The sequence below is a fragment of the Pantherophis guttatus genome, chromosome 4, assembly GCF_059756535.1.
Source record: "Pantherophis guttatus breed Tessera chromosome 4, ASM5975653v1, whole genome shotgun sequence".
NCBI lineage: Eukaryota > Metazoa > Chordata > Lepidosauria > Squamata > Colubridae > Pantherophis > Pantherophis guttatus.
This window is the reverse complement of record NC_142066.1, coordinates 34,050,086-34,066,070: the sequence shown is the minus strand read 5'-3', so window position 1 is coordinate 34,066,070 and position 15,985 is coordinate 34,050,086. Positions and strand designations below refer to the sequence as shown.

The following is a 15,985-nucleotide window of genomic DNA, read 5'->3' as shown; positions in this document are numbered from 1 at the left end:
GGCTGGGTAAGTATTGTTTTGGTTCAATCAATTATGTGATTTTAATCTGTTTTTAATCTATGTATGAGATTAAAACACATAGGGATGATTCACACCCTGGTCAGCGCTTTTTTATTCTCCTGCCGTAGGGAAGGAGATATAGAAGCATAGGCAGCCGCACAAATAGGCTGAAGAACAGTTTTTATCCATGAGCTGTCAGGCTGCTGAATGGAAAATAACTTTACAAGGGACTTCCTGTTTGCTCTCTGTCGCTGCCAGATGGTCCCTTGGGACTGCCAGCCCCGTCGCCTGTAAAGAGCCGCCTTTACATCTAAAAGGCGGCTCGAAAAACTCCATTTCCATAAGGAAATGTGACACAGAGCAGGTGAGGGCAGGTAGAGCTCTCTGCGAAGCCCCGAGAGTTTTTTTTTACTCTTGGGGGTGAAGCAGATGAGGCTCCCTATTTCCCTTGCCACTGCTCCGGGCTTTGGGAGACCTCTGCCTTTTTGCAGAGCCAGGCGATGAGAACAAGCCTTTTAAAGAAAATTAACAGACTAAGTAAAGAGGATGCGATCTGGACCTGTGACCCTAAATCGCAAGTATTTTTATTTACTTTGTAAAAGATATTGAAGAAAGCAAAAAAGAATTTTTAAAATGGCGACTGTCGAGGCTTGAGCAGGGAAAGCTGAAAAGCTGAAAAGGGAAAGTCCTTCCATTTCTTATTAAGCCACAAAGTAGCGGAATAAATACTCCTGGCTACAATTGAAGAAAAAGCTCCACTTTTGTGTTTTCTCTTTCCTGGAGATTTGATATTGATCTTGTTTGGAAAGAAGCTTTTTTTTTCTTTTCTTTTCTTTTCTTTTCTAAAATTTGTCTGTGTGGAAATATGGCGTTTAGACTAACAAAGCCAGACAAACAAGCAGTGGGGGAGGGGATTCCCCCATTTACAAACTATATGAACAAGTTCTAAACCTACAGACTCAGAAAACTGATTTTAATATAATTGAATTTCTTTTGGAGGAGATTGTAAGAAGGGATGAGATTATGAACCAGAACTTTGAAAAATTTAAGCAGGAAATTAAAGAATTGGTGCAATTAAAGTTTGATACTTTGCAACGAAAGATTGCAAAAGTGACTAATGGTTTTTCAGAAATTGCTATGAAGTTGGATACAAATATTAATTTATTAGAGTCTAAAATGGAGGAAATTGAGGATAATTTGGACAATAAAATACAAAGAATTGAAAATGATTTGATAAACACTCAAGACAATAGCTTAGAAGAAAAACCTAAAATGGAAGCTGATCATGAGACTTGTAATGCTGAAAATATAAAACAACGGATTGAAAAAGAAGTTTTAATGATGCAACATAATCTCACAGAATATGCGATTAGACTGAGAGGAATACAGAAAAACAATAGAGATGATTTAAGGAAAATATCTTCTGAAATTCTGGCTGGGATCTTAAAGGTTCATTCTGAGGAAGTATTTTGTAGGATTGACAGAGTCTATAGAATAAATTCCTGGATTGCAAAGCAAAGGCAACTGCCTAGAGATGTGGTGATTTATTTTACAGATAAAGAAATAAGAAATAATATTGTGCAAAAATCTTTTAATTCTACTTTGCAATTGTTTGGAAGAAAGATTTGGATATATAAAGAATTACTGCCTAAGATGTTATTGGAAAGAAAGAAATTTGGATTTCTGGTGACTGAGCTTAAAAAACAAAATATTTTATTTAGATGGGATGTTCCAGTTGGTATAATATTGAGATACCAAGGAGAAAGATACCAATTAAATACTGTTGAAAAAGCGGAAGAATTTCATCAAAAATTTTTGAAAATGAGCTCAACATTTTTATGCACAACACAAGATAAGCAGAAGGAGTTGGAAATAAAGGAAAAATATCGAGCTACAGAGGCCTCTGTAGATGAATCGCCTTTGGATTCTTTAGATGCCTCAGTTGGATTATCTATAAATAAGAGAGATGTGGCATCGGATTCTAACGTGATGACTCATCAAGTCACAGACAAGCATGGAAATCAATTAGTTGATACCCAACTTATATAAAAGAAATACGAGCCACAAAAGCAAAACCAACAAGACCAAGTCATAAATCAGAACGAAAATCAACCAGTTGATATACAACTTGTAGAAAGGAAATTAGGATGGAGATCAAACCCACAAAAATTCAAGAAAAAAAGAAATAGATCTCACAAAAATAAAAATTTCTAAATTAGGCAACAGTGAAGCCAGTTATTTAAAAGATGACCGAATACATGAAAAGATAGTTGAGGCGAAGTATTGGTTAATATTATCCTGAGGAAAGTGAAGACCTCTGCAATGCCATAATTTTGGGATGTGAAAAGGGCCTTAAATTGTTGGATTGGAATTATCTATTTTGGAATTTTTTGATAAATGTATTATGTTTATGCTGAGCTATATGGCAAGAGAGCTGGGGCATGCAGAAGATCTGGTTGTTACCCCATTATGACGGTGGGAATTAATAATCCTGAAGAAAGCCACTACTACAGATATTATATGGAATACAATTACAATGTCACTCGGGTGGTTGTTTTCTTTTTTTATATACATGAAGATATTCATTACTGATGGGGGTAGATGATAACTGAGGATTTTGAACATTTTGTTGCAATCAGGATGTTATGTTATCCTAATATGGGTGATGGAGTTAACAATCCAGTGGAAAGATATCAAAGAAGACATTATACAGACCATAAGTTTAAATTCATTGATTTTATCTATATAAGGGAATATTTTTTTTAGTAGGGTGGGCAGAAGAATAAAGATATTAAGAATTGTTATGTATGGTAATTTTGTAGGAAAGTGGGTGGAGACAGGCTAGTTTATTGATTGTTTAGTTTAAGAAAAGGGATGTTTAAGAGATATATTGGAGTGGAGGAAATGGATAGAGTTGAATAAATGTCAAATTAGGATTTATTATATAGTTTTATAGGGGAAGGCTGCTTCGAAATGTTATATTAATATACACAAAAGATTAAATGTTAAATTAGGATTTATTATATGGTCTTAAAGTGGAAGGTTGTTTTGAAATGTTATATTAATATACAGATATATGTATGGGGGAGGAGAAAAAGGGCAGATTATTGCTAAATTGGGAGTTATAATAATATTACTATGCTAAATCAGAAGTTATTATACAATGTTATAGTAGAATGTTATTTTGAAATGTATGGTAAAAGGGGGATGTAATAATATTATTAGAAAGAAAGGGTCAGTATTTGGGGGATGGAGTAAGGGGATGGTAAAATATTATATAATCTGTTATGAATTTGGATCTTACTTTGAAGAAGTCACAGGGGGACGGGTGGTGAGGGGGGTTAGGGAGGAGGGGGGAGAAAAAAGGGGGAAAAATCTGTATTTGAAAAACTTTTTCAATAAAAAAAAAAGAAAATAACTTTACAACAACATAGTACAACTGACTTGCGGGGCCGGTGCAATATGCAATAAGTTCAAATGGTGCAGTAGGATTGTGTGTTTGTTAGTAGGATTCACTGGGTTAGGGATTTTTCTTTTCTTATACTGTCTTTCACTGTAAATTGTATTGGGTTGGGGGGATGCACGAAGGGAGTCTCAGCCAATATCATTGTACACATGTACTCTGACAATAAAGGTTTGGAAATTAGATTTATTGTTAACCTCCCTGACACTCTTGGTATTGAATGACTTTAACAAATCAAATGAATCAAATAAATAAATAAAATTGAGTTGGCATAAATCTTGTGGTTATCATTCAAGAATCAAATATAAAACTTTTTTTAATTAAAAGACAATTTAGGATGTAAAAGTATTTCAGAACATCCTTTATAAAGAATAATATCACAATATCTTGTCTTCAAATCACAGATTGGCAAGGTTTCAAGGATTATGTCTATGGAGATTCTCAATCATCCAGATCATGGTTGTCCCAAAGGTGCAAAGATTTTTTTTTATTTTTTACACAAACACACAAACAAATATACAATGTATTTTTTCTGAACAGTGTATTTGCCAGATCACAAATTTATACAATTTTTAATCATCTCCAACACAATTTATATATTCAGTTTTTGCCATAGTATTTATTCTCTCTAATTTTTATAAACCAATATTACTCTTCATCTTTAATCTTAATAAAATTCATTTTTCCCTTTTCATCTCTAAATTAAACCCCTTAAATTTAAAATCTCACAACATAACATAATTCCCAATATTTCCTTAAATTCCCTTATTCTAATCACAAATATTTTTCTTTCAACTGTTCCAAATCAACTGATCAACTAACAACTGTTCCAAATAATACAATCCAACATCTTAATAAAGATCAGTTAAATTTATAGCATTACAATCATTCAGTTCTTTTCCATTGTTTTTTCAAGTGTATAATCTCTTTTTATTGAATAATAAGCCATATTACTTTGTATAGTACATTTTCTTAAATCTTAACTCCAGTTTTCAATTACTTTGTTAAATATATGTATTTATACCTCTTCAAACAATATCTTAATCATTTCTAATTTCACAAGTCATAATACAATATCATTTCCAATTTTTAAGTTAAATTCCAGTATTACAATTAAAAATATTCAAATTGTTACAATTTCCCTAGTTACAATTAAAAATGTTCCAACTATTACAATCTCATATATTAAACTTATTCATATTTCTAAATCTTATTTCTATTCATTTATCCATCCATGTAATTTTCCATTACTTTATGCTTACTTAGTTGATTTCATTATTACAATTCAATACCTTCCAAGTATCACAATCTCAACTATTGCATTTTCTAAAATTCATTATATCTATAAGTCTTACTTCAATTCATTTTTTAATTCTAAATGTATACAACATATTCCATATTCTTTCTCCCTTTCCCCCATTTTTTTATTTTCTTCTTTTTCTTCCTCCATCTTTTGTTTCGTATTTTAAAATCCTGAACTTTTCTGTTTTGCCCTGTATTTCCCATTATTCTCCATCCCTTTTTTCTCTTTCTTATTTTCCCACTATTAATCCCAGTGTAATCATTTAAGTTTTTATATTCTTTCTATTCCCCCCTTTTTCCCCTCTTTGTTTCTTTCCACCCTCTCTTCTGCCGACTCGAAGAGTTTCCTCTGACATCTGAGGAACTTGCCTGTTCCTCATGGTCTTGCTAGGTGCCTCTCCTTCTTATCAATCTCTACAAGACACATCTGGTCCAAAGATCCCTCGGCAGTGGCTTGTCAGCCCAGGATTTTGCAAGACTCATAAGAGCCCGCTATTCCTGGACTGTCTCGTCGCGACACTTCTGGTTGAATCCTGGACTTTCTTTTTTTTTTTTATTGAAAAGTTTTACAAAAACAAAAGAATTTTTTCCCCCAATATTCCCCCCACCCTTTACCTTCCCTCCCTCCTCGACTTCCCAGAGCAAAATACAAGGTATTTCAATTAACAATCATAAGCTAAATTAACCTATCTATCCTCAAACTACTAAATCCCCCCCTGAAACCTTAACTCCACTACTGGACTTTCTTCTTGATGTTGTTTTTTCCTTTGAATTGTTTCCCTTCTCATTCAAGAAGCTGAAGAACTGGATTGAAGAAACTTCTTGAATGAAAAGCAAAATGCTTTCAAAAGAAAAAAAAACTTAAGAAAACACAATTGCTTTTTGGATTGGAAAGACATGTGACTCTGCCCTGAGTCTTCAGAGAGGGGCGGCATATAAATTAAATTAATTAAATTAAAAGATTTTTTAAACAAATGTTTATTTGAAGAGCAGTGTAAAAGCATCATGTCATGATAAAATATATTTTAGATCTGAAACTAAAGGTTTATAATTTTTAGGGATTTCTTCTTGTTAATTGTTCCCGTGTGTTTAGCTTAGGTTTCAGCAAAATAATATAACATTTGGGGAAAAAGATACAGCCCAACAGCCCAGCACTGGAAGCTAAAATTGAAAAGATCTCCACAGCCACCATGTATTTCCCTTTGGTGCTCAGATAGGTTGGAACAAAGGAGAGCCAAACACTGCAGAAAACCAGCATGCTGAAAGTGATGAACTTGGCTTCATTGAAACTATCAGGTAATTTCCTGGCAAGGAAAGCTACAGTGAAACTTGCACATGCCAAGAAACCCAAATAACCAAAAACATAGTAAAACATTCTATCTGAACCCTCACTACATTGCAGGATAATTTCTTTAGGTGCTGAATGTGTATCAGCAGAAGGAAATGGGGGAGAGGTTGTCAGCCATGTAGCACAAATACTTGCTTGAATAAGGGAACAGCAAAAAACAGTGGAAGTGGCTAGTTTTCTCCCTACCCATTTTTTCAACCTTGATGCTGGATTGGTGGCCATAAAAGCCAAAACAACAGTCATGGTTTTGGCCAACAGACAAGAAACAGCCACTGAAAATGTAATGGCAAAAATAGTTTGCCGGAGAGGACAGGTCACCTGAGTAGGTTTGCCAATAAAGAGTAATGCACAAAGAAAGCAGAGTAAGAGAGAGACAAGGAGAATGTATGTGAGATTCCGGTTGTTGGCTTTGACAATAGGGGTGTTGTGGTGTTTCAGAAATATTCCTAGAACCAGAATAGTTATCAAGGAACATAAAAGAATCCCAAGAATTAAACCAATCCCCAGGAGCTCTTCATAGGACAAAAAGTCTATGCCCTTGGGAATGCATAAATTATGATCTTTGTTTGGGTAATCATTTTCTTGGCAATGAAAGCATTCAGCTGCATCTAGAGGAAAAGAGAAGAAAAACTGTGGTTTCTCTGAAGTCCTCTTCAACGGAATGCTGAAATGGGATAACAGCTAAGACTAAATACCTCATACAGATTATATAAAAATATAGTATATATATCAGCTGATGAATTCATAGTTGTTCTGCAAAATTTTCACAGGTGCTGGTAGCGAGACTACTTAGATTATCTTCAGGATTTCATTAGCATGCTCCCTGTAATCTTCTTCGAATTACAAAGTGCTTGGAGAATCAAGAAACGGTCTAAGTTTAACATTCTCAGAAATGAGACATGAGGAAGCAATTATTTTGAGGCATCACTCAAAAATGAATATAAAATTCTGTCTATTAGGGAAATGTATGAACAAATGAGCATTATTGTTCAGGAACAATGTTGGCTAAAATAATGTATTATAGAAGCAGTAAATACCAATGTCCTATAAATGTTCTGGATGATTTCTGATGATTTCTATTTATGGTGATGAAGAAGAAGATTTTGAGGGCAGTGGTGATGATTTTGCTTTCTGCTTTCAAATTTAAAGCAGACATTTAAAGATTTTAATAAAGTTAAAGAAGTTAAACTTTAAACTTAAAGAAGTAAGATTTTCTTTCACTATAAAACAAAGGAAAAATACTAACTACAAAGAAAAAGAATACATATCAAATATTTTAAAAAATGGACATAATGAGATTTGAACAACTTTAAAGATATAAAATAAACAAAAATAAAAAAATAAAGAAAAATAAAAAATAAAAAAAGGGGAAGTGGCTAAAATCTCATGTAAACATAACATCATCGCATTGTCCTCATGCCAGAGACTAGCATATATTTTTCCTTAAAAATGCAATCCTCCTCCTGGTGCGTTCCCACAGATAGGGCCTCCTCAGGGTGCCGTCGGCCAGACAATGTTGGCTGGCAACCCCCAGGGGGAGAGCTTTCTCTGTGGGCGCACCCACCCTTTGGAACCAACTTCCTTTGGAGCGCCAGATGGCCCCTGACCTTCGCTCGTTTCGCCGTGCTTTGAAGACTTAGTTATTTCGTAGCCTGGACTGATGAGGGGGGGGGGGTTCTTAATAGTTTTTAAACTGATTTTAAAATGTTTTAATTCAGACTTTTAATTTTATATTGCATTAATGTCACCGCCTTCTGCTACCAATAGCCTCTCACCGACCAGTACGCTCCCATAGAGAGGGGCTCCTCAGGGTGCCGTCGGCCAAACAGTGTCGACTGGCGGCCCCCAGGGGGAGAGCCTTCTCTGTGGGGGCACCTACCATCTGGAACGAGCTCCCCCCAGAGATACGGAAGATCCCGGACCTGCGCACGTTTCGCCGTGCTCTCAAAACTTTTCTATTTCAGCAAGCTGGCCTGGCCTAACTCCCCCCTTTAAAATTATTTTTTAAATTTTTTAATTCATGATTTTATAAATTGGGTGTTTTAATTTGTGTTTCGGCCAAAATATTTAATAATTTTAAAGGATTTTTAATATTTGTATTATCTGTATTTTATCTTGGCTGTTCACCGCCCTGAGTCCTTCGGGAGTAGGGCGGTATAGAAATTTGATTAATAAATAATAAATAAATAAATAAATAGTGTATTTTACTGTTGCGAGCCGCCCTGAGTCCATTAGAGATAGGGCGGCATATAAATTGCATTAAACTTAAACTTAAAACTTAAACTTTGATAACCATTGTACAACTCTCACCCTTTATTGTAGATATCTTCCCTTCTGAACATGGAATGCAATCATAACAGCAGAATGGTTTCCCTTCCTTCTTTTGCTTGCTATATCCCGAATGACAATTGTCATTACAAACAGAAAGAGGCTGTGTCTAACACATCAATAAATGTAATAAAAAAATGATTAGATTCTTTAGTATCATAGACAAAAGGATTTTTTTTCTTTTGTGGCCAAAAACCTGCAGGAGGAAAAAATAATTATTAATTAAATTAAATTAAATTAAATTAAATTAAATTAAATTAAATAATTAAATTAAATTAAATTAAATTAAATTAAATTAAATTAAATTAAATTAAATTAAATTAAATTAAATTAAATTAAATTAAATTAAATTAAATTAAATTAAATTAAATTAAATTAAATTAAATCTAATCTAATCTAATCTAATTTAATTTAATTTAATTTAATTTAATTTTTCATCTGCATCTCTTTTCAAAGTTGGGTAATATCAGAGGCCATCATGAAATCATTCCGGGGTGAAAATAAACTCACAGAGCTCTAGAGAACAATTCTTGTATGTTTTTCAAAATTAAAACACACTGAAAACATTTGGATTTTGTTCTTTAAAGTTTCAATTTCTTTATGTTATTTCAAAATGTGGGCACTGCCCTACATATGTATTTAAGTCATACCTGATTAAACCAGCTGTGCCACACAATAGCATCATGGTTGATGGTAAATGCTTGGTTAAGATTAGGGTTTTGGGGATCCATTCTTCCAATCTTTACTCTAGCAAAAGACTGATTTGGGAATGTAATCCAATTTATGACATCAAATCCTGCTACTACCACTCCATTCTGATCAAAAAATATCTCATCTCCTGCATTGTTGTTGAATGAGACTTGCCTCAGAAAGGAGTGAAGCTAGGATGAAAAGACCCATATTCAGTTTTGTCTATATCACTTCCAAAATATATACTAAATCCCAGAATGGCTATATACAGCATTATCAAATAAAATAATTTGCAGTTTAAGCTTAATAGTGTGAGTTGGTGGCTGCACATAGAACACAGTTTGAAAGAATGCGTAACAGATATCAGTGTTGCATGCAAGAGAGAAGAAATGTTTTTTAACAACTGGCACCATGGGAGAGAAATCTTATCTCCATTCTGTGGCAAAGTGGTGAATCTTCTGACCTCCGCAGGCCAGAAGTAACAGAATGTCTGAAATGAAGAGTTGATATAAATGGTAAAGTAATCTGGTCCTATGAAGTTCAAATCTTTCTATACTTATAGACATTCCTAAATCTAGCTTGGTAACCAATTTCGTTGTATAAATGATGGACAATGACAATAAAGGCTTTGAACTTGTAACAGATTGGCTTTCCATGCAGAACTCTTAGCATTCGTGGAAATAATTGCAGGGTAAAACTGAGTGGTCAGCAATTTAGCCTTCTGAATTTTCACCTTCCAAATAGAAGCTACCATCTAGAAAGTAGTTGCAATAATCCAGGTTTGACATAACTAGTACTTAACTCAGCAAGGCTAAACTGTCCCACACAGAGCAAATTTACCAAGCTGATAATGCGCATCATTGGCCATTGAAGTCAGTGGAAAGGATGGAACTAGTAATTCCTCAGATTACAAATCTGTTTCTTGGAATGAATTTAATCTAGCCCAAAATAATCTGTTTTTAATTTCAAAAACTAGAAATAACTAATCTGTAGTATCTTCATCTCTCTGGGTCAATGTTTCTCTAGGAAGTTAAACATCTCCCTTTTGGGGATAAAACATTAACATTTCCTGGACATAGCAATTCTTTGCCTTATATCAATTAATTTCAATCCTGTTAGAAATCTTAAATGTTCAATCTGTTTCATGATGACAGACTAGCACACTTATAAAACTGTCCCCTCCTCCCTTCCACAGATGATGTGAGGTGTTAGATATTGTTGGCAGTGTTGCTAAACTGCTAAACTTTACATGTATTTATTATAAACACTTCTATTGTTTTCAGGACATGGAAGTTTACTATTGGCAGATACTTATAGTGGTAGATTATGCAGTAGCAGCTCTTACAGGACTTACCTGCCATGGTTGATAATTCAGTTTTATTGTCTTCTCTGCTTTCATCATTGTTCTAGGCCTGGAGTTGGATACAAACAGTGCACCCAAGGCATGGGCCACTGCATAGACAGCATTATATATGCTGTAGCTGTGACCGGTCATACTTATTTCAAAAAAAGGGCCCAAAAGACTTTCCAGTTTCTCCTCTCCAGTGCAGATATCACCCTCAATTTGACCTGAAAAAGTATTGGGGAAAACACAACGAAAGGCCTGTTCCCAGAAATCTGTGATTAAACCATCTCCAATTGCACTAGAAGGTTTCCTTCCCCGAATAAACATTTTAAATTGCTGCAAGTCTTTAGAATGGATTGCAAAAGATAAAGCACCATGGAGGACCTGAATATCCCAAACCCACTGATAAACAAGTGATTTTATCTCCATCTGGGCAGTAAAAATCCAGACTTTACCCTTGGGTTTACATAAACTGACTTCTATTTCTGGAAAGTATAGCACCCATCTCAAAAATATGATGGAATCAGCTTCTCCGTAGAAGACTAAAGCATTGGCTGTACTGCTCATGACTTTTTCATACATTTCAGAGCCTTTCCTTATTATATCTTCCTTATAATCGTCAAAACTTATATTCTCGGGGCATGTTTCTATGAAAGCTAGACAGATTCCCCTCTCAGAAAATAATGGGAGCATGAGCTTCAGAAACATTTCTCCATTATCTTTATCATCAGCGATGAATCCAATCCATATCCATTTGAAATGGAGGAGTAATTGAAGAATTCCTAGATACTGAAGGGTGTCATCTGGTACCATCCGATAAGGGGAAAGAAATTCAGTTTTACTTGTCCTCTTTAGAGTAGAACCATACAGGAGCTACAAAGAAATTTAGAAATGGGATGAGGTGATGTACAGAAATGTCAAATACAACGTTCGTTTCTGTGGAGTATTTTGAATCAGTGCATGATGTTGATGATGATTTGTCCTAATCTAAAATTATTAACAAATATTTCTAGTGATTTCCTATGGGAACTAATACCTGTAAATTCATGCTTCATGGTCTGACATATCAATATAATTAAGAGGGCAATGGTAATTTCTTTGTATTTTGATATAGCAATGAATGTTTTTAGGGAAAAAATCTGCTTTCTTTTCTACAACTTTTTTACATTAGTTCCATTGATGTGGCACTTAAAAAAGAGACATCAGTTGATGAGACCAAAAGTTTAATTCTGCTTTATACAATTATAGAAAAGATGGATATTTATTAATTGTGCTATTGAAGGGCATTTTTATTTACAGTTACAATAATGTTAAGAGTAAATGACAACCTAACACCACTCTTGCACGACCTGCATTTGTTACCAGTTGCCCTCCGTGTGCGATTCAAGGTGCTGGTGATTACCTATAAAGCCCTGCCATTACATACGGCACTCCCCTTTGGGCTCAAACAAATATTTCCGTCCTTGAGTCAGTTCAAAGCCAATTCTTACGTCGTCTAATGGGAGTCCCCCCCTGTGTGAGTAATGCTGCAATCCGCTTGGAACTGGGCACACCATCTCTCGCTACTGTTCTGTGGAAGTGTGCTATTAGCTACTGGCTGACCCTGTGGGTCAGACTTCCAGACTACTATTTAGGCCAGTGCTTATGGCAGGACGACTTCCATAGTTCTTGGGCCTGCAATATTCACACCAAATTTATGAAGATAGGTATTCTCCCTATTGAAGCTCTTATGCTTGGCCCAGATGTATCCAAATTGCTGATATTCCAGTAATTGGATGATATTGAAAGACAACAGAATCTGGCACTTGGTGTGGGAGTATGTTCTCCATTTTCTCTCGGTATTACTCCCTGAATGCACCCCCCCCAAAATATCTTTCTACTTTATCCTTTGTTAAATACAGGTTGGTCTTTCTAAAGGCACGTTTTAATGTGATCTCCTCGAATGTCCTAGATAGCAGGTGCTCGGGGTGAAATCCACCCACTGTTCATGTGACAGCCGATCTCTGGAATCGTTGGCTCACATCGTATTTACATGACCCCATTATCAGGAGGTAAGGTCAGAACTTATCTCTCCCATTTGCCAAAGATTTCCTGGATTATCTGAAAATCTTAGTCTTTGCTCCTTACTCCAAGATACTGATTCTAAGATTACACTAAAGGTATTAAAAAATTTTGCTGCAGTCTTGGGATGTAAGAGCTGGGGGAAGGGATGGGCTGGACCCTTTGACTGAGGTCAGCTTTATTGATCATCAGCGGATGAGTTAGCTGGTGGTTGTATAAAGTGTTGATGTGTGGATTTTATATAAATTGCAATATAGTATTTTCTACCTATGTACAATTTTAATCGACTATAGGCCATATAGATTGGAATTAAAAATTTAAAATATATGAACTGTGAGTTTGACGGAGTGGTTTCCACCACTGATCTTGTTTGCCCTTCAGTCTGGTCGTGTGCCAGCTATGTGTCTTGGATGTTTTGGTTTTTTTGGTCTTTGAGCGCAATAAAGTATGCTATGCTATGCTATGCTACCTATAAAGCCCTACATGGCTTAGGTCCAGGGTATTTGGCGGACCTTCTGTGACCAGCAACAGCTCCCCATTGCCCGGTGTGTTCCCACAGAGAGGGCCTACTAGGGGTGCCATTGGCCAGACAGTGTCGGCTGGTGACCCCTAGGGAGCGGGCCTTCTCTGTGGGCGCACCTACCCTCTGGAATCAGCTCCCCCTGGAACTCCGAATGGCCCCCGACCTTCGCTCTTTTCGCCGCAAACTAAAAATGTGGTTACTTTGCCTGGACAGCCTGGACTGATGGAGGTTTTAAAATGGATTTTAATTGATTTTATGGATTTTATGTATAACTTTTAACCTGGAGTGGGGATATTAATGGGTGATAATAGCTATTGAGAGCTTGATGAAAATAAAAATGGAATTTTAAGCCCATTACTCCAAATAAATGGCAAAGCAACATATCAGATAAGCATTTGTCTAATCATATTTTTGGGATTTTTTAAAAAATAAAAATCTTGGTATAAATCTTTAACTGTAAACATTCTAAAAATAATAATTCTTATACATAATTTCCTATGTCATTTCCAGTTTCCTCATTCATATATTCTTTTTAAATAAATAATTCCATGTTTTACATACGTATTTCTCAAACATTACTTTTTGTCCCTCTATCACAATTTAAAAGTACACAATTTTGTATACAGTTTTTAAGCTGAGAAATTTTAGGAGGGTAGTAATATCTCATTTGCCTATTCATGAAGATGATATGATATGATTTGAACTGAGTTGAAACAATTTCATAAAACTGCATACGACATTAATTGCAAGATATCTCTGCCTGCATAAAATGCATTGCTATTGGGCTATTAAATATAAGCATAAACCTGGAACACCCCATTTTGTTTTATTTCCACATTTTGTACATGCCACCTACCTGTGGAGTCTTATAGATACCTAAAATGTTTGATATCAGGTGGGACGTGTCTGAGCGAAGTCCCCCTATGATTGCACTTAGTTTGTCCTTGAGGCCGCACTCATAATTGGGAATAAATTTGTTTTTTGTTGAAATAAGTTGCATTGTGGCTTGGTAGGTCAATTTGGCATCAGAGTAGATATCATACATGTGGAATCCTAGGGTGACATTGGGTAAAATGAAGGGATTTTCATTGATCTTTTTTATTGCAAATTCCAAAGCCAAGATATGCTGATAGTTCTTAGTCACCACACTAAAAAAAGATTTACATGAGTTATAAGCATATACCTAGCTTCATAAATTAGGGCATTTACTCTTTTGATTCACATATTACATTATTTTTTAAAAATGCTACACTTTCTGAGGTTATTCTCATGACGATCTCTTACAGGTGTAAATACGTACACCTGTAAGTACATTTATTGCTCTTTCTAATAAAAAAAAATAAAATTCTTTAAAACGTGCAAAAAAAAGTATGATTTTAAGCTTTTTTTTTATTTAAATTGTGTTGTTTGGGTGAGGTTTCTTTCTTTCATTTAATTATATTACAAAGTTGAATATTTCAAAGATTTTTTTCAAAAAATAACATGAATGTCATAATGTGAAATGGCATTTATTTAAACACCTTGAAAAAGAATAAAATGAAAAGGCATAAGCAATGGAAAAAAGTTAAAATGAAAAATAAGGGAAAATGATGAATCAAAAGACAGTGTTTTATAAAAGTAATGTATTCTGAAGTGGGTTTTTTCCCCCCAAGGAGAGAGAATCATTTCTTGAATTTCCACTTCATATACAGTATATAAATGGCATTTACAATGGAATCTTTAAGATAAATAAAGACCTCTTCAGTGATGCCTTTTGATCTCAGACAAAATGGTATTTGCTCCATTTTTATAATTCAAATAATTCTGTTGCTTTCTTGGGCATTTAGAGTAAATCAACAATGTTGATTTTAGCTAAGAGCAATGCTATTTTCTCTTTGGGAAGTGTTCTAAATACATGGAATGGATATGAAGCAAAAAAATGATCTGAACCTTTAACAATCACAACTCCTGCTTCAGTTCCTGCATCATTCTTCTGGACACACAACTGGTCATTTCAAATGTACTGTATTGTGGAGAAAATCTTACATTATTTCTTCAGATGATATTGAACGAGGTTGATAACTGAAATCTGCTGGAATAGACAAGATGAAGCTTTGAGAAACAATGCCACCAATTATAATGTCTCCTGGCTGATAATATTGATGAAGAATGAGAGGAAGGTTTTGGAATCCACATTTAGCAGCTTTACATGTTATCCAGGAAAGTAGCATCACTAGTAATATCACTGATAATCTATACTCAGAGCAAATTTTCATTTTCAGTGAAGATGCCTTTATTTGAAGACAGAATTTAGTAATGAACATTTGCTAATAATAAGTCCTATCATTCATAATATCTCATTTTCCATATCTGAAAATCAACACATAAGCAGTCAAGCTAATATACAGTAGAATTTCTCTATGTCAGATTTTTGAATGATAGGTATTTATTCCACCATTCATAAAGGATGTTTTGTTATTCTCTTTTTTAAATGCAGAGCCAATTTAGAAAGTGGCAACACTAATTGCAATAATTACACTTTGGTTTTAGGTTGTGCTATAAATATTTCCACTTGGGATAGAAGTATTTTCTCTCTACTTTGGGGAAAACTGAAAGTTTAAAAAAATAAATAAGAGAGAAACATGCAAACATTTCATTTCATCACATAATTGTTCTGTAGTTACATTTTTTTTCTGTAAGCAAACATATTACCATCCTGGTATTGGGCGGGCAGAAGAAAAGTACTTTATAGAAAGTCCAGAAAGAAAGAAGATAATGTCTGAGTTATGTTAAGGAAAAAAGATTCAATTCATATTTTTACCAAAATATATAAATAATCAAAACCAAAATATAAATAAAAAATGAATTCATCCTCCTATATTAGGACAACAGTAAAAATCATTATAGATAAGAAAAAAAACATCTTTTATTTAATGTATACAAGTG

At 34.5% G+C, this 15,985-nt stretch overlaps 1 protein-coding gene across 1 annotated transcript; it reads right to left on the bottom strand.

Annotated features, from left to right (window-relative positions):
* Nucleotides 1–5,819: 5,819 nt before the first annotated feature.
* LOC132712409 (vomeronasal type-2 receptor 26-like) lies at nucleotides 5,820–15,270 on the bottom strand. The gene is made up of 6 exons (XM_087893585.1): nucleotides 15,086–15,270; nucleotides 13,917–14,208; nucleotides 10,486–11,349; nucleotides 9,092–9,322; nucleotides 8,424–8,550; nucleotides 5,820–6,721 (listed from the first exon to the last, which is right to left on the bottom strand). Exons 1-6 carry the CDS (start codon nucleotides 15,268–15,270, stop codon nucleotides 5,820–5,822), a joined length of 2,601 nt encoding a protein of 866 aa, XP_087749711.1.
* Between the last annotated feature and the right edge of the window lie 715 nt (nucleotides 15,271–15,985).

Excerpts from the sequence above, each read along its gene's own strand:
- LOC132712409 (XM_087893585.1), bottom strand. The coding sequence starts at position 15,270 with ATGCTACTTTCCTGGATAACATGTAAAGCTGCTAAATGTGGATTCCAA. Across the intron at positions 9,323-10,485 it reads TGAATTATCAACCATGGCAG|CTTCACTCCTTTCTGAGGCA; the intron begins GTAAGTCCTGTA and ends TTTTCATCCTAG. Across the intron at positions 8,551-9,091 it reads GGCACAGCTGGTTTAATCAG|ACACAGCCTCTTTCTGTTTG; the intron begins GTATGACTTAAA and ends TTGATGTGTTAG.